Source organism: Canis aureus, chromosome 21 (assembly GCF_053574225.1).
Source record: "Canis aureus isolate CA01 chromosome 21, VMU_Caureus_v.1.0, whole genome shotgun sequence".
NCBI lineage: Eukaryota > Metazoa > Chordata > Mammalia > Carnivora > Canidae > Canis > Canis aureus.
Window position 1 is genome coordinate 40,880,723 of NC_135631.1, and position 25,947 is coordinate 40,906,669.

At 39.5% G+C, this 25,947-nt stretch overlaps 3 protein-coding genes across 6 annotated transcripts in view; 1 reads left to right on the forward strand and 2 right to left on the reverse strand.

Moving 5' to 3' along the window:
- LOC144292067 (uncharacterized) overlaps positions 1 to 2,872 on the reverse strand; it is a 30,965-nt gene extending 28,093 nt beyond the window's left edge. Inside the window, exons 1-2 of the mRNA XM_077861786.1 lie at positions 2,775 to 2,872; positions 2,223 to 2,358 (exon numbers count right to left, since the gene is read on the reverse strand). Coding sequence (XP_077717912.1) covers positions 2,223 to 2,358; positions 2,775 to 2,872 — 234 coding nt within the window. The remainder of the gene's footprint in view (positions 1 to 2,222; positions 2,359 to 2,774) is intronic.
- On the reverse strand, positions 1,835 to 3,965 carry LOC144292948 (uncharacterized). Its single transcript, XM_077863991.1, has 3 exons — positions 3,796 to 3,965; positions 3,349 to 3,515; positions 1,835 to 3,054 (listed from the first exon to the last, which is right to left on the reverse strand). The coding sequence occupies exons 1-3, from the start codon at positions 3,868 to 3,870 to the stop codon at positions 2,886 to 2,888; spliced, it is 411 nt and encodes a 136-aa protein (XP_077720117.1). The 5' UTR covers positions 3,871 to 3,965; the 3' UTR covers positions 1,835 to 2,885.
- Positions 3,966 to 4,012: 47 nt separating this feature from the next.
- KMT2E (lysine methyltransferase 2E (inactive)) overlaps positions 4,013 to 25,947 on the forward strand; it is a 93,217-nt gene continuing 71,282 nt past the window's right edge. For 3 of the 4 annotated variants that reach the window (XM_077863966.1, XM_077863969.1, XM_077863968.1), the window contains exon 1: positions 4,013 to 4,389. The gene's annotated coding sequence lies outside the window, so the exon portion shown is untranslated. Of the gene's footprint in view, positions 4,390 to 25,790; positions 25,942 to 25,947 lie in introns of all 4 variants that reach the window. The other variant, XM_077863967.1, reaches the window with a different exon arrangement.

Here is a 25,947-nt window from a genome sequence, read left to right on the forward strand (position 1 = left end):
GAGAAGTATGGATTTTGAAAAATGAGGCCAGTGTTTTCCTTCCTACCTTTCTGGAGGCAGAAATATCCCCATCCCCTCTCTTATAAATCAAAGGGGAAGAAACCTTGCCTGTGAGCCTCCCTAATCCTTCATTTCCTCTTCAAACCCTGGTGGTCAAAAGTGTGAAAACTAGGTTTTACCAGTTTGCACTGCACAGTTTATTAGTAGAGTGTTATCCACCTCAAAGAAACCAAAAAACTTGGTACACCTGGATGCTAACCAAGGGTCAGGCACTGGGCTGTCATTAACATAAAGAATGGCTCATATGACTTGGGAGTAAGGATTTGAAGAGTTTCAGGAGGCAAAGTCTCAAGTTATCCAGGAGTAGAAGTACTTCAGGTGGTGTGGACAAAGATGCACAAGTATGAAACAGCACTCAGTATGCGTTCTATTAGGGGAATACACCTAAATGCACCTAAAGCCAGTTGTAAAACTTCCAACTGTACAAGAAATGATGATTTGAACAAAAAAAGAAAAAAAAAAAAGAAAAAGGCTCGGGTATGGTTTATTCAAATAATGAAACATGAGAAGCAGAAGAAACCTGAAGGAATGGGTGAACAAAATTCTTTGGAATCTAGTACCAAGCTCAGAATTTTATGGCAGTACGGGAAGCCTGTGGGCCCCCCTGTGTACCTTAACACTGGATGTGTTAAGGATGAAAATTTAGAGTTTATTGGGCAGTAAGAAGTACAAATGAAATTGCCCAGAGAGAACATACAACACAAGAAGATAGTAAAGAAATAATTGCAAGTAGCATTTAAAATACAACAGGAGTGTGGCCAAAGAAAAACTAGAGTTCAAGATTTGGGAATTAGGCATAATGAGGGCATGCTGATGAAAAAGACAAAAAATAAGGCTATTAGCTTGAAAAATGGCTTCTCTTTCTTATTAAGGCAAAGTGAAGCTAAGGTAACTGAAAATTACCTTAAAACTCTGACTTTAGGGACTCCCTGGTCGCTCAGTGGTTGAGCATCTGCCTTCAGCTCAGGGAGTGATTCCAAAGTCCAGGACTGAGTCCCATATCTGGCTCCCTGTGAGAAGCCTGCTTCTCCCTTTTCCTATGTCTCTGCCTCTCTCCGTGTGTCTCTGTCATGAATAAAAAATAAAATCTTAAAAAAAAAGTTGCTATGAGAATACAGGAGACACAACTTCTACATCCTTGGAGTTATTCAAGAGTTCTTATAGACAAAATGCCCAGTTTATATTCACATTGGACAAACACAAACTTTGAACTCTAAAATCTATTTCACATTTACAGTTTAATTACAGCCTTTTCAGTTCATTCATATTACTGCACTAAAAAAGACACAAAAACTAGCAGGGGTTTAAATATAAACAAGTGAATTAAAAAATTGTGTTTTCAAACTCTCAAGTCTACAACTGACACTAAAGGAAATAACATAACCCTGACCCAAGTTCAACCCATCTTTTAGATCCAGCAAACATTTCCTCCTAGCACAAGATGTGTTCTGTCAAAAAGTAAAACAGGTTTCGGTGCAAATGTCTTTGTTGTGTGTAACTCCCTGCTCTCAACACCACCCAAGGGGAGAAGCCTATTAAATTTTCATCAGAATGGCTACTATGCTTGTTTGGTCAACTGGGAATAACCAAAAACAAAACCAGTACTTTCTTAATAAATCTACGGATATAGTCTACTTAAAAACTTCTGAACTAAAGACCTGCAACTAGCAATATTTCAAAAATTAAAACTCCAGTTCATAGCTCTACATAAGTGATTTAAAGAGGTAGGCTTCATAACGGTGCAGGAATCTTAAGGAATAACATTTACCGAGCGTGAGCATTTCGTCTTTTATTTTTAAAAACCATAGTTAAGAGGGCGACAGAGAAACAAAAATATTGAAAACATCCTTAGAACTTCAAACAGATTACAACACTAACAGCTTTTATTCTGTTATTACTAACCACGCCTAAATAAAAAAGAAAAGCATATCCACTAAGATTACACATTTCTTGTAGAATATACAGATGGGAGGATATGAGAAGCACAGACGGAAGAACAGAAAGCCTGAAAAGGAAAAGGGTCCTCAAAATTCCGAAGGCATATTCCTTGGTTTCTTCTAACTCTCAGGAAATTTTAAATGTTCCTGGGTGTTATTTACACCTTTTACACTTGCTTCCAAATTTAGTTAAGTATTTGTCTACTGGTATCCGAGCAACTTTACGTTTTCCCGGAAAATAACTGATACTTCTTGACGTTGTGGCCCAGCTAGCCTCGCTCTTTCGCTCAGGCCAGCGGCCCTCAGGGGCTCACAGTTGATGGCGACTCCCACATTAGGAATCTGCCACCTTACGTAAGTACTTCGCAAGGAGAAAGGTAGATAAGAAAATAGGGCACCGGACCTTCTCCTCCACCAACAGCCTCCCTCCAGGGGCTTTCCCCCGGGAGCCGCAGCTGCGAGCTGTATGGGGGAGGGGAAGCGCTCGCCAACAGTCATCTCTTCCTCTTCAGGCCGCCAACGCCGACCGCACCACAGTCTCCTCCGCCCAAGCCCTTTCCCCTCCCCCGCCCCAGCCTGGGTCGGAGCCAAACCCCACAGGAATGCAGCCCGGTCACATGCGCTGCGGCGGCGGTGGACGTGCCTCTCCCCCCGCGCCCCAAGGAGACCCAGCGCCATCTTGCCCTGACGCAGTTACAAAAGTCATGGGGAGGAATTGTCTCTCCTCGTCCGCGCCAGCGCCCCAAAGTTTCGCAGAGGCCGAGCCGGGGCCCTCACCTCGCGCAGGGACAGGAGGAAATACTCAGGGAAGAGCCTTGAGATTCTCTTCGCCACTGCTTGGGTTCCATATCGGCCGCGGCAGCAACGATCGCCATCGTCACTTCTCCCTCACTGCCTTTGCAACAGCCTCCCCCGACGGCTCTGGCCCCACCCGCTGCTGCAGCATGAGGTCATCGCCAGCCAATCACGACGCGCCCGTCGGAACACCTCAGGCACCGATTGGCTGCGAGGACCGCCTCTGCCTCTCCCCACTCCGCTTACCAAGCGCCCCGGGTCCCTGCGGAGCGAGAAGACGGAAACCGCCATTTCGGGTGAAAAGACCCCGAAAACAAGAACCGGAATCACCGTGTCATTTTAGTGGGGGGAAACCCTTGTTTTATTCTTTGGCCTTCCCCCTTCCTTCTTCGAGATCACCTTCTCTCTGTCCCTCCCTCGTTTAATCCCCGCCACATAAAGGAACTCCCGCTCCCCACCCCGCACATGTCCCGCCGGCGGGGAAGTCCTTCCCCGGGGCCAAAAGAAGTAGGAGGCGGCGACGGCAACTGCACCGACGGCAACGGCAGCTTTTTACCCCGATACACGGTGGCAGGAAAGCGGCGCTGACGGTGGCTGTACTTTTCCTGCTGCTTCTCCCCCCGACCTCTTCCGTTTCTCGCTCCTCCATCGAGACGGCGCTGGACGCTCCAGCTCCGCTTTTATCCGGTGCCCGGAGTCTGCGCACTGGAGCCTCCTCAGCCCCTAGTGGGCGTCGAGTGACACCCAACCGAGTTCACCCAGCGCCGGAGGCCAGACTGGGGAGGGGGAGGGGGGCTGAGGCTGAGGTGGCTTGGGGAGTGGGAGAGGGTGCATCGCTTTAGGAGGGGGATGGCGGGGGGCGCTCGTTCCCGGGGCCCCCGGTCCTTCCTTATCCTTCCGCCCAGGGGTGGCGTGCCCGAGCTCGCCGATCCCTAGACTGGAGGGCCGCTCAGGGAAAGGGGGTCAAGAACCAACCCCACCAAACACCGCAACTTCCCCAAACCTTCGGTGACTTGTCGAATGCATCTGTTGTGAAAAAGACGGAGCTTCTGCCCGCTCTCCGCCTCCAGTTGGCCATCTTCGAGCCTCTGTGGAAGAGGCCACGGCGGGCGGCAGCCCACAAGCAAAATGGCGGCGGGCAGCTTCGTCCCCTCCCCCTCTGCCCCTGCGGAGCGGGGCGGGCGGGCCCCGTGCACTTGCCGCCGCCGCCGCGGCCGCCGCCGCCGCCGCCGCCGCGGCCGCCGCCGCCGTCGCCGCCATTTTCCCAGAGCGAGAGGCAGTGACACTGAGCGGGCGCAGGGGGCCGAGTCGGAGACCGTGCCTGAGTTCGGGAGCGGCGACAGAGAGGGTACAGACACTCTGAGCAGCCTTGCCGTCGCCTCTGCGCTCCTGCTGACTGTCTGGGGGCCCCCTCCCCGACTCCTGGGTTGCTGGTGAAGAGGCTGCGCGCTGCTGTTTGGGGAGGGGGTGTGTGGAGCCGGGTCCTGTGTCCGCAGTGGCTGCTGTCGGGGGGTCGTCTGCTCGCGGAGGTGTGGAGAGACTACTTGAGGGTCGAGCAGATAACGGGGTTCGGGTGTCTGGTGTGTGAACATCACAGGTCAGTGCCTGTCGCCTCCTTGGGGGAGTTCTTGGGGTTTGCGGGGTGGAGGGACGCGTGGTCCAGAGGGGAGGGGGCTTTCCCATTTTTATCCTTTTTTGGGGGGGCGGGGGTGGGGGAGTCGACGTTGACTCTCAGGTGTCTGGGTTGGGGCAAGACGTCGCTTGTTTGGATCGCATTTGTCCTTTCCTCTCCCCTGTCCCTAGAAAGGGAGCATTATGGCGGGTTTTGGGGTTGGGGAAAGGGGAAACTGGCAGTTAAACCCCCTTGAGAGTGGGAGTTAGGGAGGGGGCGCACTCCTCATTGGCAGCGGGTTAGGGCCGCCTGGGTGAGGAGGGAGGCTTGTGACTGTTAGCGGGGTTTGTGTCGGAGCGGTCCCAGGAGCTGCCAGCCCTCCCTTTCCTCGACCGCATCTCGTTCAGGTGCTGGGAAGCCGTGCAGGCCCCATTTTCTTCTTCTTCCCTTAATGGACCGGCAGTCTCCGGTGTAACATTCTGGTAAATACGAAGGGGGTTAAAAGGACGCCCTGGGTCTCTATCTCCCTTTGTGGGAGAACGAGACAGCTCCTCATCCTCCCCGGGAGAGGGTAAACCCGCCCCTGAGGTGGTCACCCCAGTACCCAGCCTTCTCAGTCTCCTCCCCCACTCCTCTGGCATTATCGCCGTCCTTTACCGTACCGGAGGCTTAGAATCCACAATATGGCACATTTCAGAAAAGCTTATTTTGACCAAGGGATTGGCACAAACACTGTGGCAGCAGATACAGGAGAGAAACAAACGGTTCACTGTGCTAAACGGGGGAGGGGGGGAGAGAGAAAAAACAATCCGGAGTGCTCTCTTCCACTGGCCTCAGTTCCGTGCAGATCCGTTCTGGCTAGAGTCTGTCTTAAGAATGATACAATTTAAAGTCAAAGAGAAATCGCTAGAGTTCGCTTTGGAGTAAACCCCGGGATTTTTTTTTTTTTTTTCCTCCTATTTCCCCTCCTTTAGAGATGTGAATAACGTAAGGTGTTGGAGTTCTGGAGACCTTGGAGAGAATTAAGTGAGGTGCATTCAACTCTAGGCTGGAGACATCAATACCTGATTGGGAAATAGCCCCATTTTTTCCCTTTATTTTCCTAGAAGGGAAGTAAAAAGTGAAATTTCCCTCTTTTGTCCTTTACAGATTCTAAAAATGGCGGCCCCAGGCTGATGTTGTGGTAATCTAATCAGCTCGGGTCCTCCACACCCCATGCAGTGCGTTTGTCTGCAGCATATTACAGGCTTATTATGTTTACATGAAAAGACTGTGCTGTTTTTCTTCCCCAAATAGTTTACAAAAATGTGTTGATTTTACTGCAAATTACAATGCTTGTGTTGATTAATTTTGTTGATTTTTTTTTTCCCCTGAGAGGCAAAGAAAATGATACTACTTTCAAAAATAAAAAATAAAAATAAAAACACTCAGGTAGTCTTAGAAATTTCAGTGGTGAGGGTAGGTGCTCTTAAACATAAAAGAAAATATTAAGGGTAAGAAATAGTTTTTACTTGGTTTAGTCCCAGGTGCTTTTTATTCACTGTGCTAAAGTAAGTTAAAAAGGTTTAGTAAGTATATAAGTGTAACATTTTGTGTGACTAGATGTTTTAGTTTAGAGTGAAATGTTTCCCGTCTACCTCTTGACCAATTTTGTGAGTTCTGGTTTTTGTACTCTTTCAGATTAATTTTTAGGGAGCTGTACAAACAAGCCTAAACCTGTTACTTCACTGGGTGTGGAGATGCTTGTTCTTTTCACTATTATATTTTGCATCCATTTTTCTCTTGTATTTGAGCATTCCTTAAGAATTTTCTAAGTTTGTATATTTCATGAAGTGCAGCTCCACACTTTGCTGCCTTTTAAAAATTGTTTTATACCATGGTGTCATAATTATGTAAGTAGAAAAGTAAGGCTTTAGTTCTTGAGCACCCCCCACCCCATGCCCATTTACCTATTTTGGGATGTGGAACTTAGCTGTTTTAATAACTTTAAACACCATACCATAGTACACGGTCTTGAAGCTATTTTATGCTAATCTCAGAATCTAATAGATTGAGGCAGAAAATTAAATGGTGTCATTTAACAATATTTTTTGAAAAGTGGGAATGATTAGAATTCATCTCTCTGGTGGGAGGTTGATCTTTTTGGCCTGAACTGAGCAGTGGGCCATTAATGACGTTTAATGATCATTCTGATGTGGAATAACTGAAAGATGAGTGCCTTTCAATCCAGGAGTTGTTTAAAAAGGTTCAAGAGTATACACCCTTTCATGATTCTTTTATTCCACTGAAAAATCTGCTCTAATATTTACAATGGAATAAGAGAATCAAGAAGATCATATATGAGCTAGTTAAGTTTCTGTTACACAAAATAATTGGAGGAATAACTAGAGAGTTTCATCATGGAAGACTGAGCATACAACCTTAGAATCTTTGAAATATTTTATTATAAAATGAAATGTTCGTGGGTAGTAGGTGTTTGTGTAGGGATTTCTGGTCAATACTCATTTGTAGTATGCTCTGAGTGATCATATAAGTCTAGATCCATAACTGCTGTATAAAGATTGTGCGTTTTATAGACTATGTGGTTAAGATCTGTGGTTCGGAAGGTTGGTACTTAGTTAACTGAGTATCTAATGTAGGAAATCAGTATGTTCTTAGGAAAATTTGGTTTATGCAGCCATGGGAGGGAACACTGTCTACACCCATTGTTTTTTTCCTTGATAGTGACCTTGGGCAGGTCTAGACACACAAAGCATTTGAATTTATTTGGCTTCAAATAAACAAAACCAAGTTAGAAATTATAAGAAAAGCCGCCTTCATACTAGTAGTTTTCTTCATATTGGTCTGCTTCCTTGCTTTGTTGGATTTTGTTTGCTTGTTTTAAGTATATTGTATTTTATTTTAAATGGTTACTTATAAATAACAACTACTGCCAGTGTTTGGTTTTTGTTAATTTATACTCCATTGACTATCTGTGTTTAGAATTGTAGAGGAAAATTTATTAAAAACTTAGGCATGATTTTTTATTCTCTGAGTTTTGAAGCAGTAGGTCTCTTGGGGGGAAACTAGTCAAATGGCCTTTGTTCTTAGGGTAGCTGAGTTTTGAGAGATTAGGTGTTTATCTGTTTAAGTGGATTTGTAGGAAATCATAATGTAATTGGAGAGCAGATTTTATTTTTAGAGACTATATTTTGATCATACTTCCCTTTTGTTGTCAGTGTACGTTATAGGGTCCCTTTGATCTCAATTTAAGTTTAGAACCTTTGCAGAGCTCCTCCATTTCCCTTCAACTCTTTAGATCTCTAAAAACTCTTTCACAATTTTGGCTTGTCTGTCTTACAGCCTTGAGTCAGAGAATTTTTACCATGTATACCACAGTAAGTTATAGGACTTCTTGGATATAAAATGAGGAAGTGAGGAAAACCGTTTAAAAAGTCGGGACATACCTTAGTGGTCTTAGTGAAAGTCTAACTTCTTAAATTGGTTTCTTATGTCTAAGAATAATGTACCCATTTTCATGCATCAAACCCTTACACCTATGGTTTTATTTTTATTTTTATTTTTTATTTTTTTAAAGATTTTGTTTTTTTATTCATGAGAGACACAGAGAGAGAGAGAGAGAGAGAGAGGCAGAGACACAGAGGGAGAAGCAGGCTCCATGCAGGGAGCCTGACGTGGGACTCGATCCTGGGACTCCAGGATCATGCCCTGGGCCGAAGGCAGCGCCAAACCGCTGAGCCACCCAGGGATCCCCTATGGTTTTATTTTTAAAAGTGTGTTACGTAAATCCCAACAGTTATGCTTTTCTGGAAGTTAATACTGGGGCTTAAATGTGTGCTATCATTGAATGTTTAAAGTGGAGAAAACCAAAAGGACTTCTTAGAAGAGCTATCAAAACCAGCTAAAGAAATATTAGTATGGAATTTTTGTTAAAGATACTGTGTTTATTTTTTTAAGAAATATTTTCATAGTGTGTAATTAGCTTTCATCTCCAAAAGATTTATTCACAGAAGAGAGTAGGAGCTCAATTATTTGAATTTAAAGCTTTCATTTAAGCAAACATATCTCAAATATTCAGGGTGATTAGGGACTGTTCCTTGTCATACGTTAGAATAAATGTTTAATACTTGTATTCAGGGAGAAATTTTTTTAAAAAAGATTTTGTTTATTTATTCATGAGAATACACAGAGGAGAGAGAGAGAGAGAGAGAGAGAGAGGCAGAGACACAGGCAGAAGAAGAAGCAGGCTCCATGCAGGGAGCCTGACATGGGACTCATCCAGGGTCTCCAGGATCAGGCCCTGGGCTGAAGGCGGCGCTAAACCGCTGAGCCACCCGGGCTGCCCTAAGGAAGAATTTTTAATGTGGACTATGGAATTATTTTTACTTTATGGTAAAATTACTCTTTTGTGTTGCCTGGCAAAATAGCAAGGATACTATTTCAGATGTTGCTGTATAAATGTTAGCTCTTAGGCTGAGTTTAAAATTGGAGTGGCATACTGTCTCTTTTACTGTCTTTTTTGTAATCTACAGATGTTGGGAAGAGCCTTATTTTTTTTTATTTTTATTTTTTTTATTTTTAAAGATTTTATTTATTTATTCATGATAGTCACACAAAGAGAGAGAGAGGCAGAGACACAGGCAGAGGGAGAAGCAGGCTCCATGCAGGGAGCCCGACGTGGGATTCGATCCCGGGTCTCCAGGATCGCTCCCTGGGCCAAAGGCAGGCGCCAAACCGCTGCGCCACCCAGGGATCCCTCTTATTTTTTTTTTTTTTAACATTAGAAGGATAATATGTATTACTTAAAAACTTAATGTGGAAGAGCAATATTTTTTAGCGCACCAAATTTGAAGTAAGAGTAATTAACTAAAAATCTTGCTATTGCAATTAAACAGTATTTTATAGAGAGGTAGGAATTAACCAAAGGAATTTTTTTGTTATTGTACGCACTCATGCTAAGTGCTGCATTAAAAATCAAATGGTGGTGACTAAGGGTAAGTTAATTAGGTGTTATTTGTATCTTTAAGAATATGGGATGTTTTGATTAACCATTAGCAACTAGTGTTTTTTACGTAAGTCAGAGTCAAGAAAATAGTTGGGTCTTATATTTCACTTGATAAATATTTTCACTTAATATGAAATCAGTTCCTTTTTCTTCATAGCTCATACATCAAATTTTATTTTTAGATAGTTTTAGGAAAGCCATTTTTGTATTGTTAGATGAACTTTCCAGCTTTATTGGAAAATCTGATTTGATTATTTACAAGGACTATTTAAGCTGTTTGGGATCTTGGACTTTTCAGTGCAACAGGTCAATCAGAATTCTTTTTTGATGTGTTGAATTAAGATGCCATCAAAACATACTACGGCTTTTGATGCATAAATAACCTATAATATAGTAATTCATTGAAAAATCAACTACTTGGCCATTATTTGTAGTTAAAATGTTTATTTTTGCATTTTTGCATTTAAAGTCTTAAATGTGAAATCTGGGTTTAAGACCGGACCTAAGGAACAAAATTTGTGCAGCTTTATTTTAGTTGTACATTTGGAAGAGAGAGATAATTTTCTAGCAACTCTTAGATGTTTGCTTAATTTAGAGTTAATCCAAAGGAATAAACATCTTGGTCTTCAAGCTTATAATTGAGAAAGAACATTGAGTAATCACATCTATGTTATAGCTAACGTGGTTGCAGCGTCTAAGGTCTGAGCCTGTGGCATAAAGTTAAGTAATGGAACAGTAGGATTGAGATAGTTTTGGTTTGTGGTGTTCATAAGATAATTTTAAAGTTCAAGTTCACAGAATTATGTTGTCTAACATTCTATCTGAGACCAGAAAAAATTTTAATGTTTAAATCTATTTTGACTTTCGTTTTCAAAAAGATATTTAAAACATAATTTTTACTTAAAGACTTGAACTGAATTTACTATAATTTATTTTAATTTACTATAATTTATTTCAGTTAAGTAAGTTTAAAGATTAAATATATTTTCCCATTTTTCTCACTGGTTTAAGAATAAGGTAAAGTCTAGTGTCCATTGTTTTTAGCAGAGAGTAAGGAATGTGGTGAAAAGAATTAAGTATTAGGATATTATCAGGGAAACAGTTTTGTTTTTTCAAAAGTTTACATATCAGAAGACTATATGAGAGAGATTACTCTCCTAATATTTTTTCTTATTTGACAGACTAATAATGAAATATAATAGTTTCTATTTTCCATTTTTACAGAGAGATTTCTTAAATTCCTCTTTTTTTTTTGTTTTTGTTTTTGTATGTTGTTTTAAAGAAAGACAAGTTTAAAAAAAAAAAAGACAAGTTTCAGGAATCTGAAATCCCATTTTCTCTTCAATAATGTGGCAAGAGATGGGAAGATCCTTGATGTGACTGACTCAAAGGTTGAGACTGCTTCATTAGCTATAAATTGATGGGGTTCTGAGCTTAATCTGGTACATAGTAGCTCTTCTTGAGAAAAATAAGATTGCTCCTTTTCAAGTATTTGCTTTTCTGCTGCTTCTCTTTAAATGAAGCTGCATAATTGGCTGAATTGACACAGCTTTATTACATCTTACCATTAAGCTCCCAGGAAAACCATATTTTTCAAGCACAGGCAAAAGATTAAGTAGCTACTGTTCCCCTTGCACTGTTTATTTCTACTTCTCAAAAGCCTGCTGTTTCAGGGTTTGTTTGGATGCAAGGTACAGAAATCAGCTCCAACTAGCTTAAGTAAAATATTTGTTATAAGACTGTAGGGAAATCTTGGAGAACTTTTTTGAAGAAAGTACAGTTAGACCTCACAGGAATTGGCAAGGTGTAAGCCACTGTTCTCCATCTTGATCCCTTTAATTAGCTGTGACTGGTTAAGGAGATGGTGGTAGAGTGGGTATTTATGGTGTGGGGGTGGTTTGCTTGGATAGAGAGCAAAGGAAGGATACTTAATTCATCGTAAAACAATTGCCTTTTTTTCAGGGATGTTCAGATGTACTTGAGAGGGCCTCTGAAACTAAATAATTAGTATCAAACTGATGATTCCACTTTTTAATTTTAAAAATATAAATATTATATGTAAACATGCATATATGTTGAGGAATAACTGCCAAATAACTAAGGTTTTTTTGTTTTAATTTTTTATTTTAAAATAGTTTCACTTACAGAAGTTACATGAACAGTGTAACACTTCCATTAAACCCTTTAATCAGATCCCCTGATTTTTTACATTGTCACATTTGCTTTATTATTTTCTCTGTACATGTAAAAAGTTAACTATTTGAGAATACATTGCATATAGGATGCCGTCTTCTATTAAGTATGCATTTCCTGAGATCAAGTGTCTTAACTAAACAGTGGTTAAATTCAGGAAATTTAGCAGTGAGGTAATACTTTTTATCTAGTCTATTGTCCATATTCCATTTTCATCAGCTGTCCCAATTATGCCCCTTATTAGCACTTTCTTTCTGGTGCAATCGCCAAATTCAGGATCAGAGATTGCATTTAGTGCTCAGATCTCTTTGTCTTTCATGGCATTGGCATGCTAGCATTAAACAGTGCCCCTCTGTTGGGTTTATCTAAGGTTTCTTCATGATTAGATTCAGATTTTGCCTTTTTTTCTGGAATACTAATTAAGCAATATGTGTTTTGTTTTGTTTTTAATCATCTGGAGGCACTTAATGTTTGTTTGCCTTTTACCAGTATGTTCATTTTGATTACTTGGTTAAGATGTGGAGTAGCTTCTCCATTGTATAGTTACTGTTTCTCTTTTTGCCATTAAGTAATTTGTGGGAAGGTATTTTTGAGATTGTGTAAATATTCTGTTCCCTGTCAGACTTGCCTAGAGTTAGTGTCTATTGATGATTCTTGCCTGAATAAATTTTTACTATGTGGCTGCACATGCACCAAACTTTTTAGCAATGATTTGTGTCTGGGTAATTGGAATTGTGGGAATTTTTTTTCTCTTCTGGTTTTCCTGTGAGACATATGGATCGCTTTTGTAATCACAACAGCTAAAAAAAAAAAAAAAAAAAAAGGAAGGAAAGTGTAGATAATTTGGATAGTGTCAGTTTTCTGCACAAAGGGGATTTAAAATAGCTTCCTGAATGCTGGTCTAATTTGAAATTCAGAATACAGAAAATAAATAGGTTGTTAAATTATTATTTTTTAAAATTATAATTAAATAATAATTATTTTTTTAAATTATGGTGTTCCAATTCCTCATTTCATTTTTAGAATTATTGCTAAATGAGTCTTGAGTTACAGTTTGTTTAGGTTTATGATTTGCTGCTAATGCTACCATTTTGATTTCTAAGACAAGACTGAAAATATGTATTTTAATTATGATGTTATTCCCCTTTTCCATTAAAAAATCCTTAAAGAATTATTTTGAAGAAAACTATTTTTTCCTGAAATTATTGAGATCAGTTTTTTTTAAGCATAAATAGAAGTTTGCTCTTTTAAAAAGAGTTGGTCAGATGGTTCATTTAATACAGCAGAGCATCAAACATTTCTAACTCTTAGAACAAAGTGGTCTGTGATTTTTGGAACAAATACAATACTTGTAGAAAAGTTCAGGAGGACAAGAAATGGAAAATACTTATTCAGACTTTAGTTACATTATAATGATACTTTTATCAGTCTGGCATGTTTCCTTTTAGTGACAGCAAAATGTTGGTAGTGAATTTGGATGATAATTTGAATATTTTACTGATTTAAACCCTCGGTAACATGTGGAATGAAAATTACTAATTTCTTTGGACATTTTTTTTTTTTTAATTTTTATTTATTTATGATAGTCACAGAGAGAGAGAGAGAGTGAGAGAGGCAGAGACACACACAGGCAGAGGGAGAAGCAGGCTCCATGCACCAGGAGCCTGACGTGGGATTCAATCCCGGGTCTCCAGGATCGCACCCTGGGCCAAAGGCGGGCGCTAAACCGCTGCACCACCCAGGGATCCCAGAAATTTTCAAAGAAAATTGGGAGAAGAAAATTCTGAGACTTTGTGAATACTTGCAGAGTGGAGGTTATATTCTCTAAAACTTAAACTTTCCTTCTGAGAAATTTAAGGTCATATTTCAAAATAGGATTAATAAGATGATACACCTGCATCTTAGCATCTTGTAGGTGCTTAATTGTGATTTAAAATTCATTTCAGGGCAGCCCCGGTGGCTCAGCAGTTTAGCGCCGCCTTTGGCCCAGGGTGTGATCCTGGAGACCCGGGATTGAGGGATTGAGTCCCACCTCGGGCTCCCTGCATGGAGCCTGCTTCTCCCTCTGCGCGTGTCTCTGCCTGTGTGTGTATCTTTCTGTGTCTCTTGTGAATAAATAAATAAAATCTTAAAAAAAAAATACATTTCAATCAACTGTATTTGTTTCTTAATAGAATGAAAGTTCAGTTTGTAGCACTACTAAAAAATATTCTATTGTCTTCAAAAAGTACAGAGTGAGAGGTGCTAAAACAAATACCATGATGAATTTAAGTACTTTCTTTTTAGGCCACAGCCTGTGTCCTGGATATGTAAAGTAGCATCCTATTGACTGAAGTTAAGAAACTACAGTTAGAATGGACTTGTGAGATGTTTTAGTTAAATATTTTTCATTTTGGCCCAGGGACCACATGTATTATTTACATGGAGTGCTTACTAAAACAAACATTCTTGGGCCCCATTCTAGACCTACTTAATCACATCTAGTGGAGCCTTGAATTTGCATTTTAGTTACTTACTAGTCTCTGCTGATTTTTACACTGTTCTACCTCTTCCCTTTTATTTTACAAATAGACCAAATTCCAGGGAGATTAAATAATTTTCCCTAGGTCATATAGTTAAATAGTGGTTGATCGAGGATTAAAATTTAGGTCATAATTCTTGATACTTTAAACTTTTCCAAGAAACCATGATGACTGTCCTCTTGAGAAGTCAGGCCACTATTTTTAGATTCTCTGAATGAAGGAATACTAGTTTTTGTGCAGTGTCATGTGACAAACTCTCTAGGTTTTGTGTTTTTGTACATCCAAATTTGGGACGATCTATTGGTTTCCAGAATCCACGTGTTATTTGCATAAAAGTCTTGGATTGGAATTTAGCAGTACAAATTGTGATCAAGTTGTGGTGAGCCTTGAATGCCAGGATAAAAGATAATGGACTTTATGGGAGAGCTACTAAAAAATCTGCTTTGGGGAATGACAGACTGGTACATGATTATTTATTATCCGCCCCAATTCTTAAGATTATAAAATTGGTGATATATGGTTGTTAAAAGAGCTCAAAACAATAGAGGCAATATTGCACAGGCTTAATAGTAGAAACTAGAATCATAAACCAGATTGTGTTGCCTCATGATCTTGGGCAAGTTGCTTATCTTTTGGTGCTTTAGTTTCTTGATCTGCAAAACTGAGATAATAATAGAGCCTATTTTACAGAGTTGTTTTGAGAATTCAGTGAGTTGATACAAGTATAATTCTTAGTAAGCTCTTCAGCTGTTTGTGTTGTAGCTGTTTCTGGAAAAAAGTGAGTTTCTGACTCCATTGCTATTGTCTCTCATGTGCTGTGGTGATCACTATTTATGGCTTATTTATATATTCATATATAGTATTTTTCCTGAAGCATTTTATGTAGATACTGTAGAAGATTCTTTAACCTTCATTTAAAAAATATTACTGCCAGGGGTGCCTGGGTGGCATAGTCGGTTAGGTGTCTGACTCTTGGTTTCAGTTCAGGTCATGATCTCAGGGTACTGAGATGGAGCCCTGCCTTGGGCTCCACTCAGCATGGAGTCTACTTGAGTTTCTCTCCCTCTCCCTGTCCCCCTCCTGCTCATGCTCTCTCTCTGTAAAACAAATAAATCTTGGGGCGCCTGGGTGGCTCAGTTGGTTGAGCGTCTGCCTTTGGCTCAGGTTGTGATCCTGGGGTCCTGGGGTTGAGTCCTGCATCAGGCTCCTCGCAGGGAGCCTGCTTTTCCCTCCTCCTATGTCTCTGCCTCTTTCTGTGTTTCTCCTGAATAAATAAATAAAATCTTTTAAAATGATAAATACATCTTAAAAAAATAATTTATACCAATTGCATGTTGAATGATGTACTACTCTGTGCTGCTTCCACTAATTGCTCATAAGAGTCATGTTTGTTCCCAAATTCACTAATCCCATTGTACTTGTGTTTATATTATTAAATATAACATAAACCAATGATAAATGAGGGTGAAGAGAGAATTAATTAAATGAAAACTAAATTAACTACTTTGGAAAACTTGTTAAAAACACAGTAATTGCTAAAGAAAGTTGTTAGGTGTGGGTAAGGTAACTAAAAGAAAATGGGAGAAAATAATACAAATACAACTCTAGAAGGAAGTCTGCATTCACATTGCTCCACAGATATCTAAGTAATTTCTTGCTTTGAAATAATCTAAAACCAAAAACTGTAGGCAATGCATCAACAGATGTGGTTTATACAAGAATGAGAACCCAAAATTCCAAGTAGGGGAGCCATGTTCAAAGAGAACATTTTGGCCTGATGCTAAAATATTGCTGAATGGTACTTTAAATTAAAAATACAATGTTTAAGATGTATATAATTTTTAAATATTTTTAAAAAAGATTTTATTTATTTATTCACGAGAGACATTGAGGGAGAGGGAGAGGTGGGGGAAGGGGGGAGGAACAGACTGAGGCAGAGGGAGAAGCAGGCTCCATGCAGGGAGCCTGACCTGGGACTCAATCCCAGGTCTCCAGGATCACACCTTGGGCCGAAGGCGGCGCTAAACCGCTGAGCCACCTGAGCTGCCCATAAGATATATATAATTTTTAAGTGATTCTCCACATTATCTGATTTTGATGAACTCACAAATTTCGAGTTTTGTTTTTATATATATATATATATATATAAATGCAGATTTTTTTTTTCAATCCAAAAAGTGATGAATCCTATATTTAGTAGTTGTTTTTTGTTTTGTTTAGTTTTTGTTTGTTTGTTTGTTTTGTTTTGTATCTTGGAAATCTTAAAATGCTCTTTTATGCTGACATCTTGATTTCAGACTTCGGTCTCTAGAATTGTTGTTTGGTGGTCATGTGTTGCAGCATCCTTAGGAAACTAATACATTCCTCAATTCCAGTTACCCTCGATGAAGCCCAGTGCTAGACAGCACACATGCACTGCACACACATACACCAAATAAAAATAATTAAAATGCTATTTCAGAATCTGTGATTTATCCACTGGGTTTTATAGGGTTCTATCTAGATGGAATGACAGATTTCAAATATTTGTGGAATTAAATACATGCATTGATCTATCAAGATCCAATAACCTTTATTATCTTGTGAGATTTGAATTCTACTTTTCTTTGGACTCTTCTAACAATTAATGTTGTAAACTAGATTCATTTAGTGAAACTAAATTCATTTAGTGAAATGTTGAACGCCCTCTGTGTGAAAGCATTATGGTAGCTACTAATTTTGGCTTGCTGATCTTGCACATATTTCCTAAGGGAAGTAACTGATAATTGTGTTGGCTAATAACCCTGGGATCAGTTTGTGTGGTTTTCAAATTTTAGCCTGTAATTGTTTGATATATTGGAACATGGTTGCTATATGTTAGTAATAACCTATTAATTATACACTAATGTAGTAGCTTTTTGATTTTTGAATTCCAAGTAAAAACTGGCAAATCTTATGGACTTGGTATTGTGCCAAAGGACAAAAGTTCTTTTATTGTGTAATTACTTTGAGAATATCTTATTTATCATTTAAATTAATCCAGAATGATTTAAAAGGAGATTTAAAAGGAGTCTGCTGGTATAGCCTAAACTCTCACAGGGAGTTTAAATTTGATGCTTCTTATATCCTGAAGTAAATGGTTCATTAAGGATTTTGAGAGCAGTACTTCTAGTTTAGCCCCTAACTTTACACAGCAATTTTTTCGGGTACCAATGAGTTTTATAAGGGTGGCCAGTCAGCTTAGTACATGTTGATTTTTTTTTTTTTTAAGATTTCATTTATTTATTCATGAGAGACAGAGAGAGGCAGAGACACAGGCAGAGGGAGAAGCAGGCTGCATGCAGGGACCCCGATGTGGTACTCGATCCTGGGACTCCAGGGTCATGCCCTGGACCGAAGGCAGATGCTCAACCACTGAGCCACCCAGGTGTCCCCATGTTGATTGTTTTTTATTTATGTATGTACATAATGTTTTCTCTCTGGAAAGACAGGTCTTTAAAATTAAGTTGGAAAGTGAAAGTAGATGTAGCCTATCTCATAGCAAAAATACTAGTCAATAATAGCACTTGTATCTAACCAACTTCATAGGTGATTTCAATTTTTTCCTTTATTGTATGGTTTCTCAGTGATTATATGCCTGCTCAAGACAGGCTACTCTAAAAGCTTGAATGAGACATGTAATAAGTTAGTAAAGTCTGCATATCTGAGTAATTTTCTTAATGGAGGCTTAGATCTACTAATTGCATAATTCGTTTTTGGGAGTGAGATGCATGGACATTTTTTTTTCCCCTAAGCTTCAGCTCTCTAGTTGTTATGCACTGGTCCTTTTCTTCCCAGGTTTTTGATTTTGTTTCTCTATTTATATTAACAAATGAAGAGGAACAAGTTGATCATTGACTACTGTAAGTCTTGGGATTAAAAGGATTGGGGAAATGTAGAAATAAATGGTTTAAACACAGCAAGTATTTTTTCTTACTCATTCTGCTTGTCTCTTGTTGATTTTGTGGTTTGTTGAATACTTAGAAATTACTCTTTTTTTGGACTTAAGATTTTCATAGTAAGTATTTTAAATGTGAAATTTTAAGATCTTTTCAGATACTGACAATAATAGAGCTGCTTGTTTTTTCACTAAGTGGCTTCGGTGGTCAACAGTTTTGTGACTGGGATTGAGTAAATTATCATTGGATTGAATAATAGGAACTTAATGCCTTTAATTCTAAAAGAGAAGGCACTAACGTTGATAACTAACTCTGCAAGGTAGATATTTTACTCTTTTTTTTTTTTTAAAAGATTTTATTTATTTAGTCATAGACACAGAGAGAGAGAGGCAGAGACACAGGCAGAGGGAGAAGCAGGCTCCACACAGAGAGCCCGATGTGGGACTCGATCCCAGGTCTCCAGGATCACACCCCAGGCTGCAGGCGGCGCCAAACCGCTGCGCCACCGGGGCTGCCCTCTTTTTTTTTTTTTTTTTTAAGATTTTATTTATTCATGAGAGGCACAGAGAGACAGGCAGAGGGAGAAGCAGGCTCCATGCAAGGAGCCCAACATGGGACTCGATCACGCCCTGGGCTGAAGGTGGTGCTAAACCACTGAGCCAGCCAAGCTGCCCATATTACTCATTTTTCATAAGAGGCCTGGGGAGACTCAGGATCACATAGTTAAAGAGTGACTGATCAAGGGGCGCCTGGCTGGTTCAGTTAGTTAAGCATCAGACTCTTGATTTCAGCTCTGGTCATGATCTCAGGGTTGTGAGATAGAGCCCTGAATCAGGCTCTGCGCTGTGTAGAACCTGCTTAAGATTCCTCCCCACCCCCACTGCCATTTGTTCATTTGTTCTCTTAAAAAAAGAGAGAGAGAGTGATCTAGAATTTGAATTCAGGTCATTTGAAAAAATCATAGCTCTCTATTGATCCTTATAAAGTACTAATTTTTGGCTAAGTAATGAGAATATACAAATCATTATCAAAGGCAATTACTTAAAGCTAATCTGAGATACCTTTGATTTATGTTAGATTGCCCTAGCTCATTAAACGGGCCTTAAGGGCAACTTAATTTTGTTTACTGCTCATTCTCTAGCACATATAGCAGTATCCAGAACATAGTATATGCTCAGTAAATACATTAAATAGATAAATATGAGTTTTTGTTTTTTTACATTTTTGATTACTAGAATAGTTGCCCTATAAGCTGGGGAAGAAGTGCTGAAAAACATGCAAGATTTTGTCCATTGTTTGGACGAATGGTGACAAACTGGAAGTGTTAATGATTATTGGAAATTATTTAGATGACGAAGATGTTGGGGCGGGGCTTGGAAACTTAGAAGGAATCTGAAACACTGGGGAGGCACAAAAGGCTAGGTGAGCAAATGTAATAGAGGACTGGAAAACAAGGATTAAAAAGAGAACTGGGAGGGTGGGGTACTAACAAATGGAATGGAAAGTATATGGAAGAGATTCAGTTTGAACATTTGATTTTTGCAGGGATGGGAGATACTTGAGTAGATACATGTCCTGTAGATGGCTAGGAATTGGAAATCAAACTGGAATGAATGGTGAAATCCAAGGTTGTTGGAGACTAATAATGGAGAGGATTGAGCCTTGAGAGACACCACATTTTATAAGTAGTAAGAGACGGGATGCCTGGGTGGCTCAGCGGTTGAGTGCCTGCCTTTGGCCTGGGACGTGATCCCACAGTCCCAGGATCAAGTCCCATATCGGGCTCCCTGCATGGAGCCTGCTTCTCCCTCTGCCTGAGTCTCTGTCTCTCTCTGTGTGTCTTTCATGACTAAATAAATAAAATCTTTAAAAAATGTGATAAGTGAAAGAAAAAATTATAAAGAACCAAAAAAGTTCCAAAAGGAAATCAGTTTTCCTTCAGTGGCAGGTATTTTAAGATTTATTTCTGTTCATCTAAAAGGGGAGGTGGGCATTGAATGTGTTAGGCTAAGGAAAAATGTGATTTAATCAAGACTAATTTAGGTAGTATCTAAGCCTAAACCATTCTAGGCATTGATAGATAAAACATAAATATCTCAGTTCTTGGTATAGGGTAAAGTAGACGATCCAGTTTTGGAAGCTAAGCATCTATTTTTTTTTTTAAGATTTTATTTATATATTCATGAGAGACACAGAGAGGCACAGACACAGGCAGAGGGAGAAGCAGGCTCCATGCAGGGAACCCGACATGGGACTCGATCCCAGGTCTCCAGGTCCACATCCTGGGCTGAAGGTGGCGCTAAACTGCTGAGCCACCCGAGCTGCCCGGAAGCTAAGCATCTAATAGCTAATTCAAAATAATGGGTCAAAATGTAAACTAGTCGCTTAAAAATATGTAATACATTCTTTGGGAAGTTAAGAAATTAATGTGAAACAGGCTTTATAGCTGGGATAGTTTTTTTAGGTAACCTGGCCAAAGTTTTGTTTATAGTTGAGAGAACTGCCCTCAGGAGGTTGATCTGCTTAAAGACCTCAAAGCTAGTTATATAGAAAAAAAGTTTACATTGAGAAGTTGAGAAGGCTTCCAAGAAAGCATAGTACTTTAATGATCCTTGAAGGTTTAATAAGATTTTTGTTGGGTGGGATGGATATATGTAAAGGAATATTACTTTAGAAAATTTGAAGGAGGGGCACCTGAGTGGCTCAGTTGGTTGTCTGCCTTTCCCTAAGCTCATGATCCCAGGGTCCTGGGATGGAGCCCCGTATCAGGCTTCTTGCTCAGCGGAGAGCCTGCTCTTCCTCTCCCTCTGCTGCTTTCCCCTATGTGTGTTCTCTCTCTCTCTCTTTCTCCCCAAAATAAATAAATAAAATCTTAAAAAAGAAAATTTGAAGGAGAATGAGCAGAGATATGCCAACAATAGCAAAAAGACTGGCATAATCAGAGGATTTAGCATGGAACAGGGTAACTTGTTAATGTCAAGATTAGGAACGTAACTGTAATTGCTCTAAGCTACTGTGCTTTTTTGAAGAGGGCAAAATTAGGATACTAGTGGACTTTGAAGTATACCTGTTCACTGTCTAAGCAACTGTTATAAAATAAAGGCTAGAGAAAATGCTTTTTATAAAGATTTTTTTTTAAAATTTTATTTATTTATGATAGTCACATAGAGAGAGAGAGAGAGGCAGAGACACAGGCAGAGGGAGAAGCAGGCTCCATGCACCAGGAGCCCGACGTGGGATTCGATCCCAGGTCTCCAGGATCGCGCCCTGGGCCAAAGGCAGGCGCCAAACCGCTGCGCCACCCAGGGATCCCGAGAAAATGCTTTTTAAAGAAATACGACATCCAGGGCACATCCTAGACCTACTAAATCAGAATCTCTGGGATTGAAGCCTAGCAATCCATCATTTTCAACTCTCAGCCCCAGGTATATGAAAAGTAGCAGTTTGTGGATTTATGTTTGAGGATCACTGGTTTAAAGGTCAAGTTAGAATAGGGAAAGAGACCACTTAGAAAATTACTCAGCCCAGGTCTGAGATAATAAAATATAGACAGTAGAATCTGAAAGATTTATTTAAATCCTGTTAATTAGATTTGATACACATTGTTTTTAGATAGGGAAATAAGACACAAGATCTCCAATCTGAAAGAAATGAAAATAGTGGTTGAAGGAATACTTAGTTAATCCTGGAGAGGATATTATTTTATTTTATTTTATTTTATTTTATTTTATATTTTATTTTATTTTATTTTATTTTATTTTATTATTTTATTTTTTTAAATTTATTTATGATAGTCACACAGAGAGGGGGGCGCAGAGACATAAGCAGAGGGAGAAGCAGGCTCCATGCACCGGGAGCCTGACGTGGGATTCGATCCCGGGTCTCCAGGATCGCGCCCTGGGCCAAAGGCAGGCGCTAAACCGCTGCACCACCCAGGGATCCCAGGATATTATTTTATGTGAGACTAGAATGAAGAATGAGAGGATAAAATTATTACCAATTTTAATTGTTTCTGTCAAAAATTATGCCCTTACTTGGTGGAATACTTATTTAAAGGCTGAAAAAGCCAGAATGAACCAGTCTAATAGATTGACTAAAAGAAGAATGCAGGTTTTTTGTTGTTTTTGTTTGATTTTTAATTATAGTAGACTCTAACACTACTTTTTGGAAGCTTATTTTTTTCTTTTCTGCTTTGGTCGGGTAGAGTTTACCAGTGAAATAAGTTTTTAATGTCACATGTTGAGTCAGTAAGTATTTTCCTCTAGCAAGTGATTTTGGAACTATTCTCCAGGAAGCTTTAGGCTTTTCATGGAACCTAACTGGTAGGTGGGATGATGTACAGGCAGGAACATTCCCCTGCCATCCTCTTTAACCACAGACATAGCAAATAGGAGGTACGAATGCCTACCGTACCTGTTAGCAGACATTACTGATTGCTTGAGGCCTTCTCCCATTGTATTTGGCTGTGGCCTCCTTAACATAGTACTTCAAGGTGACATTAGCTATCTTTGGGAAAAGCATAGGGGATTCAGGCTATTTTTCATCCTGGAATCAAAATACAGGCTTAGATTTCAGTGTTAGAGTTCATTCATTAGAAGTTTTGTATCCTACTCAAAGGTTTGAAGGCCTCAATTTTATTTTATTTTATTTATTTTAAGGCCTCAATTTTAATGTCATCTTTTAAAATTAAATTTTAATGTAGATTTACATGCATTTGTAAGAAATAATACAGAGAAAATGTTTTTCCTTTCCCAGTTTCCCTCAATGGTAACGTTTTGCAAAACTGTAGTACAATGTCACAACCAGAATATTGATACTAAAATCTGCCCTCTTTTTTCAGATTTCTCCAAGTTTAGTTCTCTGCATTTTTATCACTTAGGTAGATTCCTGTATCCACTAACACAGTTAAGATACAGAACAGTTCCATCTCCACAAGAATCCCTAGTGTTGCTCTCTTAGAACCACACTAATCTGTTCTCTGTTTCTATAATACGTCATTCAAGACTCTTATGTAAATGGAATTATATGGTATATGATCTTTTGGGGATTGGCTCTTCTATTTTCACTCAACATAATTTCCTTGATATTTATCCAAGTTGTTGCATGTATCAGTAGTTCCTTTATTTTGCTAAGCAGTGTTCCATTTAATGTCATTTTCCCATTTGGAAGCTACCACATATGACATGCAGTTTCAGACTTTTCCTTTTAAATCTGCAGAACATGGTGTCTCTGATTTTCTTTTGTTAATGTCCCTGATCCTGTTTTCTCCTAATATCTTGGTCCCCAACTCCATGAGGACTACTGGGAGCACAGTTTAAAAATTACTGATGTAGGGAGCACAGTTTAATTACTAATATAGATAACATGTTTTTTTTTTTTTAAACAGAAGAGAGTTGTAGAACCAATGAAGTATGTGGTATTAAGTTTGAAGAATCTTTTTCTTCTGCACTTGTATATTGAGCAGTAAATTCTAAGATACGTAGTCATGGCAAGTAGAAAGTGGCAATAGGTAACTGCTTTAGAAGGAAATAGCTTTTGTTATTCTCAGGTATGAGTAAAGACTAAACTCATCCTAAGACCAGTTTTGTATGTATAGGAAACAAATTGTACATCTGTACCCAGAGACTAACCTATCAACTCTGTTGATCACTGAATTGCTATTTTATTTTTTTTTAAGATTTTATTTTTATTTATTCATGAGAGACAGAGAGAGAGAGAGAGAGAGAGGCAGAGACACAGGCAGAGGGAGAAGCAGGCTCCATGCAGGGAGCCCGATGCGGGACTCGATCTCGTGTCTCTAGGATCAGGCCCTGGGCCAAAGGTGGCGCTAAACCGCTGAGCCACCCAGGCTGCCCCTCAATTGCTATTTTAAAAAGCCACGTTTTACTAGATTTTACACTGTTGTTTAGTGATCTCAAACACTTTGGGGGGATAACAAATACTATTAAAAAGTAATAGCATGGTGCATTAAAAAACTGATAATATTGGGGCACCTGAGTGGCTCAGTTGGTTAAGCATCTGCCTTTGGCTCAGGTCATTCATGGTCGTGGGATCCATCCTCCATCGGACTCCCTGCTCAGTGGGGAGTCTGCTTCTGCCTCTCCCCTGCTTGTGTGCATGCTCTTTCGCTCTCTCTCAAATAAATAAAATCTTTAAAAAAAAACCTGATGGTATTGAAATTATTTTAACTTTTAGGTGCTTTGGGATGGGAAAGGAGGAATGTACGAGTACTTTAGCTGGTTGCTGAACTGGTGTTTAGAAGTTTTCCCAAAACCCTGGTAGAAAAAATGGTACCTCATTATATAATGCCAGACAAATAGTTTACTATATAGTGTTTATACATGTATACATGTATTTTTTTTTAATTAATGGATTTCATCTTTTAGAACAAGTTTAGGTTCACTTCAGAACTTAGAGGAAAGTGTAGATTTCCCACCTGCCTCCTCCCCACACAAGCACAGCCTTCTTCATCATCAGTGTTCCTCATTATTATGGTACATATGTTACATTCGATGAACCAGCATTGAAACATCATTATCAACCAAAGTGCTTATAGTTTACATTATGGCTCACTCTTTGTCTTCAAAGGTTTCTTTATCTTTATTTTTTTTAAATATTTTATTTATTTATTCATGAGAGAGAGAGAGAGAGGCAGAGACACAGGCAGAGGGAGAAGCAGGCTCCATGCAGGGAGCCCAATGTGGGACTCGATCCTGGGACTCCAGGATCATGCTTTGGGCTGAAGGCAGGCACTAAACCGCTGAGCCACCCAGGGATCCTGGTTTCTTTATCTTTAAAAGTTATTCTTCTTGATACTTTAATACCTTTTTTTAAAAAGTTTATTTATTTTGTTAGTAATCTCTATACCCAGCATGGGGCTCAAATCCACGATCCTGAGATCGAGTGTCACACATTCTTCTGACTGAGCCAGCCAGGCGCCCTGGTCAGAAATTCTTAATAGTTTACATGACTTTTACAAGTGTAGTAATTGAGAATTATTCTCTAGTACTAATCTTTTTTTATTTTTTTATTTTTATTTTTTTAGATTTTATATATTTACTCATGAGAGAGACAGAGAGAGGCAGAGACATAGGCAGAGGGAGAAGTAGGCTCCCTGTGGGAGCCCAGTGTGGGGCTCAATTCCGGGACCCCAGAATCTTGACCTGAGCCAAAGGCAGACTCTTAACTGCTGAGCCATCCAGGTGCCCTCTAGTACTCATTTTTTTTTTTAAGATTTTATTTATTTATTCATGAGAGATACAGACAGGCAGAGACATAGGAATTGAGAGGAGAAGCAGGCTCCATGTAGAGAGCCCGATGCTGGACTCGATCCCATCCCTGGACTCTGGGGTCACGTCCTGAACCAAAGGCAGACGACAACCGCTGAGCTACCCAGGCATCTCTCTAGTGCTCATCTTTTAAGGACTTTTACTAAATATTTAATTCCCAGAAATTTTATCTGATCAGCATAGCTAACACTGAGTGCTACACACAGTTTTTGAAACAATTCGGAAATATGTTCTGTGATTATTCCTCTTGACAGATAAGGAGCTAGGGCTTAAAGTAACCATTATTAAGTGGCAGGCTGTGAAAGCTGAGGCATTGCTACTTTGATATTGAGTTTAGTAGTAATGATTGGAATTGTACTATGAAACAGTGAAACTGAAACTGTTAAGAACTGGAAAATACACTTTTTGAGTATTGAATTTTATTCTTTTAAAATATTTTTATTATTTATTTACTTATGAGTGAGAGACAGAGACATAGGCAGAGGGAGAAGTAGGCTATGCCGGAGCCTGATGTGGGACTCGATTCCAGGACCACAGGATCACAACCTGAGCCAAAGGCAGATTCTCAACTACTGAGCCACCCAGATATCCTGAACGTTTTCATTTTTCAAGTAGGT

Bases quoted from the DNA above. Each gene is read 5' to 3' on its own strand.
- LOC144292948 (XM_077863991.1), bottom strand. From the start codon at position 3,870: ATGGCCAACTGGAGGCGGAGAGCGGGCAGAAGCTCCGTCTTTTTCACA. The intron at 3,516-3,795 runs GTTTGGGGAAGT...GACGCCCACTAG, and splicing joins CATTCGACAAGTCACCGAAG to GGGCTGAGGAGGCTCCAGTG. The intron at 3,055-3,348 runs GTAAAAAGCTGC...CTCGCTCCGCAG, and splicing joins TCCTGCCACCGTGTATCGGG to GGACCCGGGGCGCTTGGTAA.